The 22,593-nt window shown below is 43.7% G+C and overlaps 1 protein-coding gene and 1 long non-coding RNA gene across 3 annotated transcripts in view; one reads left to right on the forward strand and one right to left on the reverse strand.

Moving 5' to 3' along the window:
• SH3RF3 (SH3 domain containing ring finger 3) overlaps window positions 1-22,593 on the forward strand; it is a 208,301-nt gene that overhangs the window by 130,615 nt on the left and 55,093 nt on the right. For both annotated transcript variants that reach the window (XM_081002987.1, XM_081002986.1), the window contains exon 3: window positions 8,579-8,674. In XM_081002987.1, the coding sequence (XP_080859113.1) occupies window positions 8,579-8,674 (96 nt within the window). The remainder of the gene's footprint in view (window positions 1-8,578; window positions 8,675-22,593) is intronic.
• On the reverse strand, window positions 887-11,712 carry LOC308475981. The gene is made up of 2 exons (XR_013985607.1): window positions 11,620-11,712; window positions 887-1,593 (listed from the first exon to the last, which is right to left on the reverse strand). It is a non-coding gene; the product is annotated as an uncharacterized lncRNA (long non-coding RNA).

The following is a 22,593-nucleotide window of genomic DNA, read 5'->3' on the forward strand; positions in this document are numbered from 1 at the left end:
TGCTTAAACTCAAGTATGTTCATAAGACAGGATGGGATTAACTTAGAATCCCAGAAGAGGGAGTAAAGGCCCATCAAGCTGAACTCCCTGCTATATGGCAGCGCTGTCAGTCCATAGCCCCTCAGAGAGCAACTTCTGCATCCAGGCCACAGAGGTTGTGCACTGGGGAAAACGGTTCTTCACCAGCAAATGGGAAATTCCTTCTCAATTCAGAGCTTAACCTTCAGCTTTTGTTGAATATAGGTTACTTTATGAAACTGAAAGTGGATTGGTAATCAGAGTGGCTGTTGCATTAGCCTTTACTGTCCATAGGGAAAAGCCTAGAAAACATTGTTATGGAAACAACTGACACCGTCTTAGTTACTGTATGTAAGAACAGCAAGTTAGAGGTGTGTTAGGCAGGGCTTTTTCTCAACCAGAACTCACCAGAACTCCGTTCTGGCACCTCTCAGGTGGGTTCTGGCACCTCTCTAAGAGAATGAAGGGGCATTCATTGTGTGTTCCGGCACCTCTTTTTCTAGAAAAATGGCGCTGCTGTTAGGAATTGTATGGGACTAGATGAATGGATTCATGTTCACCTAGCTCTTTACCTCAGCAGTAGGACACAGCTGAAGTTTGGGGTTGGGTGAACCAATGAGTGGAAAGCAGTGGGAAATTAACCTTTTCCCAGGATATCGTTAAACACTGATATAATCATATGATGATGCATTCATAGGATTCATCAAAGGTCTGTGAATATCACTGTGACTAAAGGAACCTTAGCACTTTTAATCCTAATCCCTCTGTGCTCCAACTATTTAGAGGGGTGGCAGCAGCTCTCTAAATAATAACCAATCACTTATGCATATTGTTGCTTCTCTGTGGTAGCCATAATGGAAATGGCAAATTTTCATAAATACGTTCCTGCATTTTACTTTCCTGGAGTAACTTTTTGACATTAGTTGACAAACGACTTGCTGCTGTTTCCACCGGTGCGTTACAGCTGTCCTACTCCTTTGTGTATATGTGGTGTCATTTTCAAATACAAGGTTTTCCCCTCCAAGTAAGCATTTATAACGGCTTCCTCATCCATCTTTGATCGTGTTGCCATCCTCCTTTACCAGTTGCTGCTTTGTTTTGCCTCGGGGACTTTGATTGCTTCTCCACAGCATTTCTTTTATTATTATTCCTACAGCTTCTTTCCTACAATGCACCCTGTCACCCTAGTAACTGTGTTTTTGTCTCCTGTCTTCTCTGACAGCCGGATAATCTATTTCTCATCTCGGGACTTCACTCTGTCTTTATTTCATCAGGCTTTTCTATGCTAATTGTAGCTGTCACCTTGCTGATGAAGCTCTTCCTGTTTAGATGGATTTCAGATCCCACACACTGCTGAAGTCAGTTAGCTCAGCTCCTCCGTGAATGGCACAAGCTCTGTGTTGTTACTGATAGGGTTCTGACAGTCAGAGGAATTTTAGGCTTCACATTTTCATTTTGATGTGGCTGGGAAAGAGAGGGGGCCTTGTATGCATCCTGGAGACCCTGGGCTGGATTTCAATCTCATTTCCATTAATGACTCTGCAGTGAAGTCTGTAGGGTTGCATGTGTCAAACCCTCCATAAATAAGAACAGTATGAGAAGTGTTTGGCCTTCTGTTAAATCACAATCTGATTCACTTAAAGCGTTATGTGGGATATTTAGAACTGACTACATTAATGAATGCATTCCAGGGTCCAGTCTTTCAGATTCACTAGCGAAACATATTACTATAAAATAATGTGGTGTGTCGTTGCAACTCTTTCTTTCACAGTGGGATTCAGGTCAGCCCTTCCAATTCAGAAACTCAGAAGCCGCCTCCTGGCCACTGCAGCTCCAGGTTTTCTTTCCCATCCCCATTTGCCATGTTTCTATGTTGTCCCCCACAACATAGAAAAGCTACAAAGCCAAGTTGTACAGGGAACCAGGCAGAGGGCCTTCTCGGTAGTGGCACCTGCCCTGTGGAACACCCTCCCATCAGATGTCAAAGAGATAAACAACCACCTGACATTTAGAAGACATCTGAAGGCAGCCCTGTTCAGGGAAAATTTTAATGTGTGACATTTTAATGTATTTTTAATCTTTGTTGGAAGCCGTCCAGAGTGGCTGGGGAGACCCAGCCAGATGGGCGGGGTACAAATAATAAATTATTACTATTATATTATTATTATTCCAGTAATTAAGCAAATAGCAATCTGTTGACCTTTGAATTAAAAAATGCTTCCTAGTTCTCGTTATCAGCTTTTGTTTTCAAAAATCCTGCTCCTTCAGATCACCTCTGAGCATATGTAGAGTCTCCTTCCTCATTCCCCCCCCACCCGCCCCAAAAAAACAGATCGAGGAAGAGATGGCCTGGGACATGATAGCAGGCAATTACTCAATTGAAGAGCAGGAGCTTGTATTCTTCTGTGGCATAGCTGGTTTGTCTGTATAGCAGCAATTGGGGAAATATTGTAAAAGCAATCATAAGCACCATGCAAAATGCACCTCTCACCTGACTCTCCATATGTTGTCTGACCACCCCTAGCTGTTGACTCTGCTGCCTAGGGCTGTCAAATGATATCTGGAAAATCACGGGTACCCCATTCCTTTCCTATACATTGATTCCCATAAAGAGATATTTCCCAGGCCTTTCTGAGCTTTTAAGGTAAAGGGACCCCTGAGCATTAGGTCCGGTCGTGACCGACTCTGGGGTTGCAGCGCTCATCTCTCTTTATTGGCCGAGGGAGCCGGCGTACAGCTTCCGGGTCATGTGGCCAGCATGACTAAGCTGCTCCTGGCGAACCAGAGCAGCACACGGAAACACCGTTTACCTTCCCGCCGGAGCGGTACCTATTGATCTACTTGCACTTTGATGTACTTTCGAACTGCTAGGTTGGCAGGATCTGGGACCGAGCAACGGGAGCTCACCCCGTCGTGGGGATTCAAACCACCGACCTTCTGATCGGCAAGTCCTAGGCTCTGTGGTTTAACCAACAGCGCCACCCGCGTTCCTTCTGAGCTTTTAGCTGGTAACAAATGGCATGGCCAGGCATGCACTCCTAACACTGATTTCTCATTCACAGTTCACAGCATTACTCAGCAATTAAAGTTAGAACTAACTCACTTAATATAATATATAGGAGGAGGCCTGTTGTGCAAGTGATCAATTTTAGAGCTGGGAGAAAGGGGGGTGAATGACCATGCATAGTATTCAACTATTATTATGCTGAATGCCACCCTGAGTCCCCACTTTATCAAGTTAGAATTATTTTTCTATTGGTAATAACTGTGCACAATGAGAATACCAGCATTATATCCTTAGCAATCAATCCTGAAAAGAGTGTTTTCTTTTTGTATGGCTATAAATGGGCACAAGCATTTATTACCAGCTGGCAAATATTAAGAACACTGCATGCTATAATGCCATTCTGCCGTCATTCAAATTTTTCCATTAATCATTTTGGTTGTGCTTTCTCAATAAAATGACCTTAATTCATGCCATGCCATGTGGTATATCTGGGTTTGAGACATAATTTTATGTATTCCCCACCCCCCACCCAACGAAGAGATGATCCCACCTTTTCTTTTGTAAATCAATCTTGATTGAAATTATGGATCTTCAGCATAGCTTCTGGCAGTAGTTATAAAATGGAATTGCTCATCTTAACAATACCTTTGGGAGGAGAGTGTCAGAGAGTGACTAATTCTGAAGCCTTTTGGCTACAATAAACAGAAGAAAGAACATAAAGTGTCACTGCAAAACAATGGAAGGTACGTTTGAAATAACAAGTTTCCCATCTTTTGCTGTATGGAAATCAATATGCTGTGTGGGTTAGCAAGTAGTGAAGAAAAGATGCACTTCATTAGGTCTGTAGATTAAACAGAGGTATTCATGTGGGTTTTCCTATAGTGGATGAAAGGGGTCCTTGGGTGGGTTGTATCTCGCACTCACTCCACTAGGCAGACTACATGCAAATAGGGACTCTCTCTTTCTCCCCCAGTGTTCCCAACCCTTTGTTGTTTTGTTTCTCGCTTTAGTTGGGAACCTGAGGGATTGCACAGCCTTGTGCTTTTCCTTCAAGACATCTCTTTTGTTCACCAATTAGCAGGGTTCGGGGAGGAGGCAAGTTTGTGTTTCTTTGGAGCCTTCACCATCTAGGACTCAAGGGAGCCTGAAAGACTTACCCGCATTGGTTCCTCACTGTTGCATGGGAATGGAAGCCACCCACTGAGGCGCAGCTCCCAAAGGTTCCCTTCTCTCTGGAACTGGTAAAAAATATGTGCTTTCAGTCTTCCTCTGTAACTTCCCTAGTAGCCTCTCCGAACTCTATCCTGCCACTCACATTGCCCAAATCCCATGCCACTTATATCTCAACACAGGTTCACCCTGTTACATTGAGGTCTGTCATGCAGCTTGCCAGATCCCCAGTGCCCTTCTCTCTTCTTACTTGGCAACAGTAATTCCCTTGTCTCTCTCACTACTATATAACTACTAAAAGAGCTATTGTTCCAAGCTACCCTCTGCCTGCACAGTACTGATATTTCCTTCTACTGGCCATTCATCCTTGTTAGACTTCCATAGGTAAAGGTAAAGGGACCCCTGACCATTAGGTCCAGTTATGGCCGACTCTGGGGTTGCGGCGCTCATCTCGCTTTATTGGCTGAGGGAGCCGGCGTACAGCTTCCGGGTCATGTGGCCAGCATGACTAAGCTGCTTCTGGCGAACCAGACCAGCGCATGGAAACGCCGTTCACCTTCCCACTGGAGGTATTTATTTATCTGCTTACACTTTGACGTGCTTTCGAACTGCTAGGTTGGCAGGAGCAGGGACCAAGCAACGGGAGCTCACCCCGTCGCGGGGATTCAGACCGCCGACCTTCTAATCGGCAAGTCCTAGGCTCTGTGGTTTAACCCACAGCGCCACCCACGTCCCGTTAGACTTCCATATTTTGTGGTAATTTGTTATTTTCATGCAAACTTTCATGTGTTGCCTTATTGTAATTCCATCTCATATCAGTGTAACTCTTCCTCTGACGTGCCATGACTCTGAGCTGAAGATATTATAAGGTACCGTATTTTTTGCTCTATAAGACTCACTTTTTCCCTCCTAAAAAGTAAGTGGAAATGTGTGTGTGTCTTATGGAGCGAATGCAGGCTGTGCAGCTATCCCAGAAGCCAGAACAGCAAGAGGGATCGCTGTTTTCGCTGCACAGCGATCCCTCTTGTTGTTCTGGCTTCTGAGATTCAGAATATTTTTTTTCTTATTTCCCTCCTCCAAAAACTAGGTGTGTCTTATGGTCTGGTGCGTCTTATGGAGCAAAAAATACGGTACATTGATTGGATACACATCTACACTTCTTTGTGTGTATACGTGAACAATGACGCATGTTAACAAATAGACATATTCTTCATGAATTTGTCTAATCTTTTTTAAAAGTAAAAATGAACATAAAGAGCCAGCCAGGACAGACAGAAATCAACCCATGGCTTGAGATAAACTCTGGGAACCTGTGGAAACTGATCACAGTCAGGGATGGGCTGGGTGTGTGCTGTAATTCCACAACAAACACAAAATGTGGCATTGGGAAAGCGTTCTGGCTTCCCAAGAATCTTCGTCTTTCTTTGTTAGTTTGACTTTTCTAGCACTAGGAACAGCTATAAATATGTGCTTGAAATTTTGTGGGCAACCCCTGCTGTGATCTCAGAAGCTAGACAGAAGGCTGAGAAAGATTCCCAGTGGTTAGGGTGTTACTGCCCTACGTTCAGTGCTCCATGTCCCTGTCCGTGAGTAGCAGAACCAGAACAGATTGTGCCAGATCATCACATTTGCAAAATAAGGGGATGTTGCAAAATTAAAAGGGGGAGGGGTCAGGATTGTGCTGAATTTTCTAGGAAGGAGTTTGGTGAAAAACCTGTGCTTTTCTTTGGAATGCTCCACAGTATCAAATATGGATTGACAGATGCAGATTTTTAGTTTCTGTGAGTGTGAATTGCACATAGCTCGGAGACCCATAAATCAATAATTTGCATGTTACGTTATTAGTGGGGAAGTACAGAGACAAATGTTCTCACATCTGCTGTTTGCACATATAATGTGACATTCAAATCTGCTCTCAGTCAGAAAAGGACATGGAGTGATCCATAGAATTTCTCAATGTGATGCTCAAATCAATCTTACAACCCTGGCAACAGCTGTGCTTTTCTCCAGTGAGTGTCATCCCACTGACTTCTCTCCAGGCATATATGCAAATTCCGCAGCTGCAGTGGAAGTAGGATTTGGGCAGGTACAGCTTAGTCGGTGGCCTTTGAAGGGGAGGGAGGGAAATAATCCGGGAAATGTGTCTCCCTTTTTCAATATATTCAGTCTTCTGAAAGACTTCATGAACTAAGCAAATGTAACAAATGTAACAAGTGGGAAGAGAGTTTGGGTCAACCCTTTGAACCAATATATTCTTATAGATTTCAGTTTTCTATTTCCTGAGCTGCAGGCTGCTTACACATCATGCGTTTAAAGCACATGACTTTCCCCCAAGGAATCCTGGGAACCAGTATGTTACGGGTGATGGAAATCATAGCTTTGTGAGGGCTAAACTACAGTTCCAGGATTCTGGTGGGCAGGGAGCTATGTTATTGAAGTGCGTGGAGTGTATGCAGCCACAAATTCATTTTTATCTTGGGAAACAAGTAATAACAGGGATATTTAGATATAGATTACTTATATAATGTAATTCTTTTACACTTTCAAGTAGTTGGAAAGTCTTTGTTCATACTAGAAATTGTAGTATTGGTGCAGGAGATCAAGTTACAGTGCTCTTGCGTCATGTATAACCTGGCATATGGTTCCTTTCATAGGTGCCAACTCTATGGGGCCCTGGTCCCTTCGGGGGGGGGGGGCAGTAATTTCTGCAAGTTTGTACTTTCCTCCCTCCTTCCCTCCCTTTTCTGCAATGGCTCCCCGTTTGTGGAATGCTCGCCCCAGGGAGGTTCGCCTGGCGCCTTCATTATACAGTGGTACCTCGGGTTACATACGCTTCAGGTTACATACGCTTCAGGTTACAGACTCCGCTAACCCAAAAATAGTACCTCAGGTTAAGAACTTTGCTTCAGGATGAGAACAGAAATCGTGCTCCGGTGGTGCGGCGGCAGCAGGAGGCCCCATTAGTGGTGCTTCAGGTTAAGAACAGTTTCAGGTTAAGAGCAGACCTCCAGAACGAATTAAGTTCTTAACCCAAGGTACCACTGTACATCTTTAAGTGCCAGGAAAAAGCATTCCTTTTCTCCCAGGCCTTTGGCTAATTAAACAATACATGGCCTGTTAAACTGTGGTGTTTGTTTGTTACTATGTTATGCATTTTTTTGTGTTTTTATATTGTAAAGCGTCCTATGAGCCTCGAATGAAGGGCAGTGAATGAATGAATGCCTGGAGAGTCACAGGTTCCCCACCACTACATTAACCCCTTGGTTGGTGTAATAATAATAATAATAATAATAATAATAATAATTAATTATACCCCGCCCATCTGGCTGGGCTTCCCCAGCCACTCTGGGCGGCTTCCAAAAGAATATTAAAATACTGTGATACATCAAACATTAAAAGCTTCCCTACATGGTGATCCATTCTTTTTCTATCAAGTGAGACACATCGCCAACATTCAATAAAATAAATGGCAAGGAGGGAGAACCTACGACCCTCCAGTTGCAGTTGGACCACACCCTCCCATTATCCTTGGCTAATGGCCATACTGGCTGATGTTCATGGTGTTTGGTAATTTGATTGATTGATTGAATTTATATACCGCCCTATACCCGGAGGACGCGGGTGGCACTGTGGGTTAAACCACAGAGCCTAGGACCTGCCGATCGAAAGGTCGGCAGTTCGAATCCCCGCGGCAGGGTGAGCTCCCATCTTTCGGTCCCAGCTCCGGCCCACCTAGCAGTTCGAAAGCACCCCTAAGTGCAAGTAGATAAATAGGGACCGCTTTCTAGCGGGAAGGTAAACTGCGTTTCCGTGTGCGGCGCTGGTGCTGGCTCGCCAGATGCCGCTTAGTCACGCTGGCCACGTGACCCGGAAGTGTCTCCGGATAGCGCCAGCTCCCGACCTCTTGAGCGAGATGAGCGGCAACCCTAGAGTCGGACACGACTGGCCCTGACGGGCAGGGGTACCTTTACCTTTATACCCGGAGGTATCTCTATCCCTGCTAGAAAACACTACAAACACATTGTTGCAAACCTCTTTGAGCGGTATATAAATTGTTTTAAATAAACAAACATGTTAAGGTGACTAATACAGGTATTGTATATCTTACAGAAATTCCTGTTCCTATTTTACAGTGGCTAAATAATGCGAATAATTGGTCTATGGTCCTCCCGTTGCATTAACAGTTGGAAAAGTAGGTTGGAAAGTATAACTAACCATGTCTTCCCTTTATGGAAGACCTTTTTGCTACTTAGAGAGCTTTCTTCTGTTTTGCTTTGTGGGTGATTTATAGGACACATTCTCCCCCCCCCCCCCCCAATAGAAACAAAGTGTGAAAATCTGCCTATTTGTATATTATGTTGTGATCTCTGTCATTTCTTTTAGGATGAAATTTTGACTGTCATCAGGAGAGTAGATGATAATTGGGCAGAAGGAATGCTGGGAGATAAGATTGGAATATTTCCTATCCTCTATGTAGAGGTAAGATCAGATTGTCATGTGGGTGATTACTGAAAAACAAAGCTGTTTACTGTAATATTGGCGTTTCTAAAAGAAAGAAAAAAGTGAAATGCAAAGCCCTTAGGGTGTTTTTTTGTGTTTTTTTGGAGGGGGGGGACAAAGCATCAAATTATAATGAAGCTCTGATATCGATCCTCTGCTGAAAAAAGAAAATATTGCTCAACGTAACTGAAATCCATGCAGCCAGTATACTCATGAAAATTGTCAGAGGCTTTTCTGTTTATAGTATTTATAGCTTAATCTCAGTTGATACATGTGGGAAATGGGAGACTACAATCACAGCAAAAGCTTTGTTTGATTTGCAGCCACTGTAGAATGGAAATGCATGTTGCCCCAAATTAACCCATTGCCTTCCATTTGGAATTCTTGCTAGCCAACCTCTAATTTTATGGGTTATTAGAAATGCTGTTGCCTAGGAACTGTTTGCTTACATATCAGGAACACAAGTGGAAGGCATGGCCCGGTTGCAGTTTCTCGATGGTGCAGGAGCCTGTGGCAACCCATTGTCACACAACTGGGGCTTCTTCTTGGCTTGGTAATGTATGCAGCCAGTGATGACATGGTTTGGCCAAGTTATGTGATTGATTCCCAGAAGGATGCATTCCTATGAAGTGTAAGGAATATTGACTATATCAAATTAGGCTTCTAGATGGGGGTTTCATATTCTAATATGATATTGCAAACAAGTCATTGGCAACCATTTTCTTTAACTTACCAGATTTTTCTTTTTTTTCTGAACAGTAATTCCATAATTAATTCCATTAAGAGAGGGTAGGAATGCCAACACATCATATGGATGCTACAAAAAAACCACAATCTTCCTGCATGCATCCATATTACGTATTATCATTCTCATAAAACAACTGGAGATATTATCTATAGTATATATTACAATGAAATAATTGAAATGCAGTTTTGGTTTGGGAACTACCAACACAATTCATCCAAACCATGTTGTTCTGGCTTGCAGACGTTACTGCTATAGCATGCAGTCCTGACCATATGGATTGGCTGCTTCATGTTGCCAAGATCACACAGGCATGGAGCCTAAATGAGCATCTGGTGGGTGTGGCTTTAGTCAAGTAAATCCTACAGGGACTTGGATGGATGACCTCTGAGGCTCCTTGCAGCCCTCTGCCTTTACTCTTCAACCCTTCACTGTAGGCTTGCAACAGTGTGGAATTATAGCTTAATGGTATTTCAGTGAGGAATGTTTAATGCCTCGCATCTTTCAGTTTTCTGTGGTGGTTCCCACCCACCCCCCGAAACAAAGGATGCAAGTTAATGTTCAAGGAAGTTCATTTTGTAAAATATTCAGTGTAAAACCGGTGGTATGGACAGCTTGTTTGTACATCTTGCCTGGAGGAAGTGTGCATGAGCGCACACATGCGTGCAAAGCATCGGTAGGGAGTATGTGGGCCTCTAGATGTCATCATTCTTGACCCTTGGCCTTGCTGGGGCAGACGGGAGCTGAAGCTGCAACATAGCTCAGTCAGTAGATTAGGTAAAGGTAATGGGACCCCTGACAATTAGGTCCGGTCGTGACCGACTCTGGGGTTGCAGCACTCATCTCACTTTATTGGCCGAGGGAGCCGGCGTACAGCTTCCGGGTCATGTGGCCAGCATGACTAAGCCGCTTCTGGAGAACCAGAGCAGCGCACAGAAACGCTGTTTACCTTCCCGCCAGAGCGGTACCTACCATATTTTTCGCTCTATAAGATGCACCAGACCATAAGACGCACCTGGTTTTTGGAAGAGGAAAACAAGAAAAAAAATATTCTGAATCTCAGAAGCCAGAACAACAAGAGGGATCGCTGTGCAGCGAAAGCAGCAATCCCTCTTGCTGTTCTGGCTTCTGGGATAACTGTGTAGCCTGCATTCGCTCCATAAGACGCACACACATTTCCCCTTACTTTTTAGGAGGAAAAAAGTGAGTCTTATAGAGCAAAAAATATGGTATTTATCTACTTGCACTTTGACGTGCTTTCGAACTGCTAGGTTGGCAGGAGCAGGGACCGAGCAACAGGATCTCACCCCGTCGTGGGGATTTGAACCGCCGACCTTCTGATCGGCAAGTCCTAGGCTCTGTGGTTTAACCCACAGCGCCACCCGCATCCCTTGTCAGTAGATTATGAGACTCTTAATCTCAGGTCCGTGGTTTCAAGCCCCATGTTGGGTGAAAGATTACTGCATTGCAGGACATTGGACTAGTCAACCCTTGGAATCCCTTCCAAGTCTACAATTCTATGAAATAGCAAATTTCAGTACAAAAAGATTCTGTGACCCCTCTGTTATGGGCCTGTATCTGACTGTAACCACTACTACCATTTCTGATTTATGCTGGTTGTACCAAAATGAGGGTCATAATGGGTCAAAGTAACCTGACACCCCTCAGAAATAAGGCTTTTCCAGTGTCACAGCCCTCTCCAAAAAGCCAGGAAGGAGAGAAAAAAGTAGTTTACCAGCTGTATGATTATTAACTGCAGGAGTAGCCAATCTTAAGTAAAGCACTGCGGATATAAATTCCTCAACTGACAAGAGGTATAATTTTAAAATAAGGATTTAGTAACTGCTGTTGAAACATCAACTGCTTATGGAAGCTTAATGGCTGGTGATGTTCCCTTCTCCTGATGTTAGATGCAGGCAGATTATCTGATTAAATGATACACAGTGGGATTCCCTTAGCTGCTGCGTTTATATTCATTCAGTGCACCAGGACTAAACTTATTACTAGTGTAAAACAATCTTGAGAGGAATTTGCAGTTAAAAACATTCTGGGAACTGAAGGCATAAGGTCTGCTACCCATCTTAACTCATTTTGACACTGACTAATGCAATCATGATCACAAGGCCTCCGTCTTTAGTGGTACTTTTAGCATTTTGAAGCAAGATGTATACAGACTCACATCTGGGAAATAGAGAGATTTTTTTCAGGGCACATTTTTCTCCAGACGCTTAACATCAGCCCTCCTGTACTGTCAGCCTCTCTTTCCTGAAGAGATGTCACTTTCTTATAGAATCAGAGTTGGAAGGGACCATAAGGATCATCTAGTCCAACCTCCTGCAATGCTGGAAACTTTTACCCAATTGTGGGACTTGAACCCACAACCCTGAGATTTAAGAGTCTTTGTTGTTGTTTAGTCATTTAGTTGTGTCCGACTCTTCGTGACCCCATGGACCAGAGCATGCCAGGCACTCCTGTCTTCCACTGCCTCCCGCAGTTTGGTCAAACTCATGCTGCTGGCTTCGAGAACACTGTCCAACCATCTCGTCCTCTGTTGTCCCCTTCTCCTTGTGCCCTCAATCTTTCCCAACATCAGGGTCTTTTCCGGGGAGTCTTCTCTTCTCATGAGGAGGCCAATGGAGCCTCAGCTTCAGGATCTGTCCTTCCAGTGAGCACTCAGGGCTGATTTCCTTAAGAATGGATAGGTTTGAATTTCTTGCAGTCCATGGGACTCTCAAGAGTCTCCTCCAGCACCATAATTCAAAAGCATCAGTTCTTCAGCGATCAGCCTTCTTTATGGTCCAGCTCTCACTGTACCAACTGAGCTATCCACAGGGTTGTAGGGCAGACAAGTGTGAATCGGGGAGACACAGATCTAAGACAACAAAGCACGCTTAACAGAAGTAGTAGGACCCGCTGGGCGGGGGCACAGAGCCACCCTCCCAATAGTCTCACTGCAGGCAGCAGAAAGATCCGGGCTGCAGAGGAGCATCAGATCGCCTGTGCCTGCGCCTTTGCCACCACCCACTCCCACAATTCCCTGGTAAGTGTAGTGCCATCTCACTGTGCCAGCTGCTCTTGGTTCTTAATCTGCATGCTGTGATCTCATGAGGGGAGCCACGGGGACAGGGACAGTCCATGGAAAACCTGGATTGCTGTTTGCTCTGATTGAGCATTAAAGAGTAGTTTTTTGGCGGGGCAAAAAGGAGCCCCAAACCACTCAGGCACAGAGCTTTTAAGCACAGTTCTGTGCATGGAAAGAGCAGAGTGAAAAGTAAGTCTATATAAGCCCTTATTCTTCCTCTTCATTGCCTTCCTCGTTGTTCTCCAGGAGTTAGAGAGCAGCTTTGTGAAGCAGGGAGACTTTCCCACACATGGAGGCTCTGCACTTTTATTTTTATTTTTAGTTTCTGAACTGTGCAGGGAACACCTGCAAGTACAAGAGGCTCCTCACCACGCAGTTTCTCTCCAACTCGAGTTTATGTGGTAATAACAAATTTGTCCTGTGTCCTAATACCTACTGAAAGCTTTGAATGCCATGCAATGAGGAGGGAGAAAGGGGGAAAGGAGTATCTTAGATTTCCTACTTCTCTGCATCTCTTAAATCTATAACTTAATATTTTGAACGTCCCCAACATTCAAAATATTAACGTTGCATCTCTCCAACAGATGAGGTATAGCTGAACTCTTCTGGGCTTTGTAACAAGGTAGAACAACAAGAAATATGGGGCATTAATGTAGGGGTGCGGAACCTGTGACCCTCAACCTAAGATCCAAAAGCAATCCTTTGTAAGGGCTTCCTAGACATGAGGTAGCCTTTGGAAAGATAATGGCCAATGTGTTTGCATTTGAAGAGGTACTCTGGGAAGAAATATCTCACTGAAACTAAGCTTTGAATCTGTTTTCATGCAAATTAGCTCCTAAGTAGGCAGAGTGCGCAAACCCAAAGTTTGCAAATGGACAAGAATATTTATCCAATTAACTGTGGGAAGAAACAACGTTTTGTCACACCTGACATTCAATAGAGCTGCAAGGGAATGGGACTTCAGTCGACAAGTATATACAAGACTGCCAATTCTCCATTAGTCAATTTCAAATCCTCCCTCTACCCACCTGCCTTGCAATGTGGTATGTTGTTACATTAATCTCATTATCTAAATTGGTGCAGGTACCTGCTCACCACAGTGATTTACAGAGCTAGGATTCCCAATTGGCCCAGTCGCTTCTGCTTTTCCATCTTCTTCAGTGTGTGCTTGTATTATGATTTGTTCTGTCATGGCTGGCATTAATTAATTAATGGGCAGTAACTCATCACACCTCAGAAAGCAACAGTTGGCTCCCACATTTTCCCTATGCTGGCATCAGAACGAATGAAAGTCACTCCTGTTTTCCCTCACCACCACCACTGCTGCTGCTTCTCCTTCCATTTTGCTCCATTGTGATCACAACCACCATGCAACTGAGGAAATGCAGACTCACAGTTAAAATTCCTAGATTGTCCATTGCCAGCACACCAGGAAGAAGACAACCAAATGTGGATCAATAGGTTATATAGTTATTAAATTTAACAACTTGAGGATATGCAAAACAAATTAGTCAGATTCAACCAATGTAACCAAATCAGATAAAGTCTGGGCAGGTGTTCATTAATAGATGGGGGGGTAATTTCTACCCCCATCACCTAGGCAAGTTAACAACCACACATTGTGCACACAGCAAAGTTTCCTAAGATTCCTCCCTTCTGCATGGACCTTGGGTGTAAGATCCCAGCAGGCACACTGTGGCTCCATTGGCCAGCGTTCACCCCAGTGTGTCTGTCAGGCCAAAGGGCACCTCCCAGCACCCAAAGGCCATGCCTGACAAGAATGACTAGGGGACGCCCACAACCCTCAGGTAAAAGCTTTCCATTCTTTCTGAAATCTTCCCACCTGCCCGGACTACATGCCAACTAACCAAATTAGAGTAACACCACTCCAACAAACATTGCCCAACAGTGTGGAATAGGCAAAAAAGAGAAGACCTGGAGCCAATTAGGGTCTTCCCCTCCCCCCAAAAAATCCCACTCAGCCCCTGGAAAACAGACAACTAGGCTGTAGGCCCACACTACGAAAGGGTGGGTGCTGAATAAAGAACAGGGAAGCATGTGGGGCAGAACAAGCTTAAATAGCCTGTAACCACCTCTTCCCGTTGGGTGAAATCACTCTCAGGTCATAATGTCTTTCCTTAGGGAGATATCCCCTCCGCTCTTCTTCCCGGGGAGGAGAGGTGTGGCAAATTTGCCTCCCACTAAATGGGGCGAATGGCATTCTGACTGCTGTAGAGCTTGGCACCCACAACTGAAATTCTGACAGAATAACTCTATAAATAAAAAAGTAGACCATGTATCATTGGGCTCCGTTAGGGAGCCTTTAACAGAACTAGATTGTCTTCCTTGTCAGCAACTCACAGCCGAGGAAGAGACAGGATGTGGTTTGATGTGGAGTTATGAGGTGAAGGGATTAAAACGTCTACGCAAGGATTCCAGCCCTACCATGACTCCAAACTGTCAAATTTGGAATTAAATGTGTCTTTTTAATACTCTGCATTCAGAGCATGTAGCGTTCCCGATAACGGTTATGAACATGGAAGATTCCCTCCCACCCGCAAGGATTTATTTGGCTCAGATACAAGTGTTAACGTTTTCTATCCAAATACTTTAGTTGCTGGGGAGAGAAGAATTCCCAGTCCACTAGCCAGAGATTAATACTTATTGTTGCTGCATGCATCATTTGTTTTCATTTTGCAAGCTCATGATGACATGCTGTTCTAAGCACACCCTATTCTAATACACAGCATTCCTTTTAACCTTCGCAAATCTTGGAAACAAATAACGCTTGCTGGCAAGTAATAAAGATACTGTTTAAACTCTGCTGGTAAATAAGTGTTCCTTGAATGTTGCAAAAAGGGGTGGGAATACTGGAAAGGGGGGAATAATGGTTCAGTTAGACTCTCTACAAATATTCAAGGGTGCATTAATCACTGTCAAAATGGGAGCAATCCTCTACACAAGAAATTGGTGGAAAGCATGGGTTTATAATAGAACTGGACTTACACTAGGCTTTTTCCAGGTCACACGACTGAGCTGAACAGAGTTAGGGTCCACCTTAAGTCCACCTGACCAATCCCACCCCTGCCACCTCCCCAGAACACTTACACCATCCTCAGCACAGTTAACTGAACCCCAGCTTAGCCAGCATGAGCAAATTACACTGGTGTATCTTTGGCTAAGGGACGCAGGCAGCTCTGTGGGTTAAACCACAGAGCCTAGGGCTTGCCAATCAGAAGGTTGGTGGTTCAAATCCCCGCGACAGGGTGAGCTCCTGTTGCTCGGTCCCTTCTCCTGCCAACCTAGCAGTTCGAAAGCACAAAGTGCAAGTAGATAAATAGGTACAGCTCTGGTGGGAAGGTAAACGGCGTTTCCGTGCGCTGCTCTGGTTCGCCAGAAGCGGCTTAGTTATGCTGGCCGCATGACCTGGAAAAACTGTCTGCGGACAAACGTCGGCTCCCTTGGCCAGTAAAGCGAGATGAGCGCCGCAACCCCAGAGTCGGCCACGATTGGACCTAATGGTCAGGGGTCCTTTTATCTTTACCTTTATCTTTGGCTAAGCCATGATAAGTACCGGTAAGTTACATCTTCAGCTGAGCCAGAATTGGAGACTTAATGCTGGCTCAGCCAGGGATCTGCTGCATCCTTAACTGCATCCTAAACTTGCTATAGGATGCCCCCTAACATCTGAATAAACTTATCTCCCTCTTTATGAGCTTTGGTATATTTTAGCAGGCCGTTATAGCAGAAGGGATATATGCACCTCGAATATGGAGTGGATAGGCCTAAACTTTCATGCTTTGGGTGAGCAAAAAAAAAAGAAGTTGGTTTTAATCTGTTGCTACAGGAAATTAAGCACACTTAAGCCCATTGATTTACACTTGAATGCAACCTATATGCTTGTGTGAACAGCCATTAGATACTTAGAAGTCTGCATAGGGTAAATCTTCTTTGAAATCACAGCAGGGAGTGTGGGAGACAGTCTTCCAAGGTGGATGAACCATTTCTAGAAAAAAATGTGCTCTGTGTTCGCTGGTCCCTGCCCAGACATAAATTAGCAACTGTACAACAATACAGTGATCAATGTTGAGAGCTATTGTGTAGCACTTAATTTTTCATAACAATTTTTTGCTGTTTGTAGAACCTCCATGGGAGTCTCATTTGTCCAAATAGCTGGCAAGAAGGGGAGAGACCATTTTTTTAAAAAAAGTTCAGGATTATATATATGTGAATAAAACAGATGCAATATTCTCTTAGGGATACCGTGAAGTGGATACACAGTGAATCTGGAGTTTTGTTTAATCAGTCACCTGGTAGTGGGGATACATTCTAAATATTCTTCCCGGTGCAGAGATCAGCATAGCTTGGCTTCTCCCTTCATTAAGAGAGCAGAACCATATTTGTGAAGGAATGTGGATTGCATTTTCTTCCTCTATTGAAATTATTAGGGAGGCTGTTTCTGCTGGGAGAGCTCTTGTGTATGCATCAGTGCTCCAGTGGACATTACTTCTAAAAAAAAAAATCACTGGACAAGTCCAGAATAATTTATAGATTTAATAAAAAGCATTTAAGCTGTTGGCACACGAGATGCAGGGTTTCTTGTACAAAAAGAATCCTTCATCTACGAAACAGTTTATAAAGGAGAACAAGCACAATTCATACACCGTATCAGCTTGCAAAATCTTTTTTCTTTTAATCTTGTACATACAAGAGTCGTACTTTTTCAGAATTGCATTTTGTTGTTTAGTCGTGTCCAACTCTTCGTGACCCCATGGACCAGAGCACGCCAGGCACTCCTGTCTTCCACTGCCTCCCGCAGTTTGGTCAAACTCATGCTGCTGGCTTTGAGAACACTGTCCAACCATCTCGTCCTCTGTCGTCCCCTTCTCCTTGTACCCTCCATCTTTCCCAACATCAGGGTCTTTTCCAGGGAGTCTTCTCTTCTCATGAGGTGGCCAAAGTATTGGAGCCTCAGCTTCATGATCTGTCCTTCCAGTGAGTACTCAGGGCTGATTTCCTTAAGAATGGATCGGTTTGATCTTCTTGCAGCACCATAATTCAAAAGCATCAATTCTTCGGCGATCAGCCTTCTTTATGGTCCAGCTCTCACTACATTAGCTCTATTCATTATCTGTTAAAAGCATGCAAGTGCTATTTCTAATAGCTAGGATCTTTCATTTTCTAGCAGCAACTTTATTATTATTATTATTAATAATAATAATAATAATAATAATACAGTAATAAAGATTTCCCCACTTTCACAACCACTATACTTCCTCTTGCCTAATCAGTTTCACTAAAGGAGTGTGATTGGGCTCTATAGAACAAAGCAAATGTTGGGACTTAAAGTGTTAGCCTTGGCTGTGTGAGTTAATCAGCCTGATATAATCCACATGCTTAAGGCTTTATTCCCCCAGTCTACCTGAGAAGATCAGTGTGTGAAGAGGCTAAGCTGGTTGCCTCAGCTTAGCTGCATGAGTCCAACAAACCACTCTTGAGTTCCTATACCAATAATTAAGGAACTTCCACCACTGTAACTAAGCCAAGTTTTGCTGCCTGTGCAACTTTTCTGACTGATATATGGAAAATCATATAACCACATGAAACTGACCTTTGAAGAGTTTGGTAAGTTTAAAAAAATGGTTTACTTACAAACATGTGGTCTTGTCCTATGCTGGGGGAAGAGGGGAGATTTGGAACTCACAAGGGCATATTTTAAAGATGTAACAGCCTGTATTTACCATGCTTTATTTGTGGTTTTAAATCTCTGCTGGGGTTTTCTCACCAAAGAGTACTTGCCCCAAACTAGGTGTTCTCCTATCTCTATCTCTATCTCTATCATCTATATCTATATCATCTATATCTATATCTACATCTATGTGCAGCAGGCTATGTACACATTGCTGTTTACTCTGGCTCGACTGTGCTCTCACTGCTGGTCTTTGAAGCTATATACCCATGACATTGGCCACAATCCATCTTTATCGGGTAGTTGCTTGAGAAAGACTGCTGTTTGATGTGTTTCCCTCAAACCAGCTTCCTTCTCATTTGAAAACATAAGGCACATTCACACCACAGTTAAGCTGAGATGCATGCAAAAGAAACAGACGCTGCATGTGCACAGATGATAGCGCAGGCAACAGCTTCATGAATAGGAGCTGGGGGTTGTTGGTATGGCAGAACCAAACAGGCAACGTGTATCAAGTGAGTATATGGCTGCTCCCTCTCTGGTGTGTTCAGCAATGGGCCCATGCGACTTGGAACGCAACTTCCTTGAGTTTTAAACCACAAATGCGTTCATATTTTCTTTCTTTTAGAGTGAAATAGCCCTGTTTTGCTATAATGGGAAGGAAAGGAAAACCAATTCAAGGAAAGCAATAATTAAAGTCTTACCCCCCCCCCCCCAACTTCTCTGGGGAGCCAAAGCTGGCTTTCTAATAGACCATTCATCAATGATCCCTCTGTTGTGTTGAACAGGAAGCAATAAATCAGGCAGAACCTATAAACAGGATGCTTTTACTTCACATTGCAGGGGATCTTTGCCGAACAAATGAGTAAACATAGGAGTGTAGCCATTAGGTAGAGCAGTGCTGGATAACAAAACACTTTAATTAGTGCTGTGTAGAATCTCTGTTTTCACTTAATTGCAGAGAAGCAGAGCCTCCACAGCACTAAAATGCTGTAGTTTGGAAGTAAGCCTAGTTTCGTGTTCTTTTGCCCTACACTTCTTTGAAAAATGTTTTTGATTTGTTATTTATGTTCAATTATTTATCGTTATATTTATTTAGGATTCCTATGATTAGCTACATGGACCTCTGCCTTTTCAGTATACATCTAGTCATGCTCATAAATAGTGAAATGAAAGAAATGCTCAACTTGGGCTAATGCTTTCCTAATTGGTTGTTAGTAAAAAGTTGATTATGGAGGTTTAAAAAAAGGGACTGTGAAATGTTACACACCTCCCACTTGCCGAGCAGGGAGAAAAATGAAGGATAGCATTTCTGCATTTTGTTTCCTTTGGATCAGGGGTGGCCAACTTGCAAGAGGCTGCAATCTACTCACAGAATTAAAAACTGGCAGTGATCTATCCCCGTTTTTTAAGGGTTCAGGTCAAAGTTGTTGAGCTTTTTAGGGAGGGAGAAAGCCCCATTTTTAGGGGGTTTGGGAGGCATAAGTTGATAAGTTGATTAGCTTTTGGGAGGGGGGGTACAATGTTTTTGCATTATTTTGAGGTCAAAGTGAAACAGCAACTCACTGAAGGATTGCTGGGGGGTGGGGAACAGCCTCGGTTTGTAAATTCCGTCTTCCATTCTCCAACGATGGAGGCCAGAAGGGGCCCAGCGATCGAGCAAAACCTTGCAGGGATCGACCAGTAGATCGCAATCGACCTATTGGACATCCCTGCTTTGGATGACACAGAACAGTGGAGACTTGTGGTGTCTTTGTAACATTTAGAGCTTGTTGGAGTAAATAAACACTTCTGTGGCAGGTAGCAAATCTTCCCATCTTGCACTCGCTTACTAAAGTGCAAACATCCTGGAGCTAGCAAACCTTCAGCCTGACAAAGGGTTTCTCCCAGCATCTGTAAAAATATGTCAGTGGGTACACAAACAATATTGTCTGCTTTCAGAGTCCTACTGCATTGTTGAAGTATCTCTTGGTAATGAATATATGATCCCTAATGAGTAGAACTTGCAGTGTCTGAGAACAATCAACAGGATAGAATCTAAGAAGCACTATATATTACTAATTGTTTTTGTATTAGGGTGTAGGACTTGGGTAGTGAGGCTCTGGTTGAAATCGCTAGCTATGAAGGTTGCTTTTTCATCTGGACCTAGTCACAGGGTTGTTGTGATGATCAAATCCTTTGTAGACTGTGCTAAGTTGCCTGGAGGAAGAAAGTGATAGAAATGTACCAAAGAAATTATTACTGTTATAAACTTAGCCTTGAGTGTTAGTTTTTCTTAAAACCACACAGGACAGAACATTGTGGGTAGCTTTAGTTTCCAAATTGTTTGCAGATATTGTTATTTCTCTCATAGGGGCATTTGGAAAACCTCTTTATTCTTAGCTTCTTCAGTACTGTTTTGAACTCTTGGAAGTACAGACACCGAAATGTTCAAATACAGTGTTGCTCCCCCTCCCCACAAGATTAATTTTCATTAATTGCTGTTCTTCCCCATCCCTGTCCTTAAGAGGCTTTAAAGAAACATATTTTGTTTTATGCCTTTATCAAATTAATTACAACTGTCTCTTACATTTCCATCATTTGCTGCTGTTGCTACAGAAACGGCAAAAATAACATGAAACACAAAGACTGTTTTCTTGATGATCTTGCATAACTTTCCATCAATTTCATAATAGTCTTTGTTCAAATATGTGTAGATTTGTAAGCTGAGGAGTCAGCCCTACAGAAATTTTGACTAAACCATCATACATCTTAAGTCTCTTTACCAAGCTTAACCTAGATTAAGATCTAAAAGAAAAATAAGGTAAAAGTAAAGGGACCCCTGACCATTAGGTCCAGTCGTGGCCGACTCTGGGGTTGCGGCGCTCATCTCGCTTTATTGGCCAAGGGAGCCAGCGTACAGCTTCCGGGTCATGTGCCTTTCCACTGGAGTGATACCTATTTATCTACTTGCACTTTGACGTGCTTTCGAAATGCTAGGTTGGCAGGTGTGGGGACCGAGCAATGGGAGCTCACCCCATCGCAAGGATTCAAACCACCAACCTTCTGATCGGCAAGCCCTGGGCTCTGTGGTTTAGCCCACAGCACCACCCACGTCCCAAAAGAAAAATACCTCACTTTAAAAAATATATATCTTCAACACAGTTTATTGAGCAGGAGATGCTACCACCACTGGGCTCCCCATTTCTTCCTCCTGCTATGAAGTAAAGTCTCACTTCCATGTCTGACTTCTGGTTTCAGCAGGCCCCTTAGCAATGTGGATCCCTGTCATTTCCTTTTCCTCCTCGAACCAGACTCCCCCCCCCCCCGGCTTGGTAACCCCCCTATTGTCAAAGAAAGATTAGCAGCACTTCCCAGCAGAACCATTAAGACTGCAACCCTATATCCACTTCCCTGAGAGCAGTTGCCACTGAACCCGATGGGATTTGCCTTTGAGTACACATATATAGGATTGCACTGAAACATAACTGGAAAACTTCCCTGTCCCTCAGAGCCACTTTGACAGGTGGTCCAGGGCAGTCACCTGCCAATCCTCTGTAGCCATCCTGATGTTCAAGTGCACTCTTAAGTGGTCTGCGCGCGGATCAGTTGCAGAGGAATTTACCCCTCTTCTTCCAGCTTCTCTGCCCCCTTCCTCCACATACATGTTTTCCCCAACTCTCTCCCCTTCTCTACCACCTGCCTCCCCCCCATCCACATGAAATTAGGGAGAGGGCCTTAGGCTACAGACTACCCATCACTGGCAAAGAGCATCATACAGTGGTACCTCGGGTTACAGATGCTTCAGGTTACAGACTCCGCTAACCCAGAAATAGTACCTCGGGTTAAGAACTTTGCTTCAGGATGAGAACAGAAAGCACGCGGCGGCAGCAGCAGGAGGCCCCATTAGCTAAAGTGGTGCTTCAGGTTAAGAACAGTTTCAGGTTAAGAATGGACCTCCGGAACGAATTAAGTTCTTAACCGAGGTACCACTGTAGATACCTAAGCATGCTGTGTATTTTATTGATTTTAAAAAAAATGCAAAACACTTATTGTACTTTGGAGCTGCAGATGTAGACATTTCCCCTGCTTGGTTTTGAGTTGCTTAACTTTATTCCTTCCAATTAGCCATGATTTCATCAGTTGCACAGAGTGGGCTTCATGTATTTAAAGCATACGAAGCTGGGTGTATTAGGAACTTGGCTGTAGTGTGCTTATCTGCTTCTCTCTATCTTTTTTTTTAAAAAAAATAAAAATAAAACATATCTCAAAAGTACCCAAAGTCGAAGGCAAGTTTCTATAAGAATACACAAGCATTTGCTGGGAAAAATGGGAACTGATTCCCATTCAAAGCCACTCTGTGGCTTCAGAGAAGCTAAGACTACAAGCTCCTCTCCTCACTT

Source organism: Podarcis pityusensis (genome assembly GCF_964106645.2).
Source record: "Podarcis pityusensis genome assembly, chromosome: 4".
NCBI classification, from domain to species: Eukaryota; Metazoa; Chordata; class Lepidosauria; order Squamata; family Lacertidae; genus Podarcis; species Podarcis pityusensis.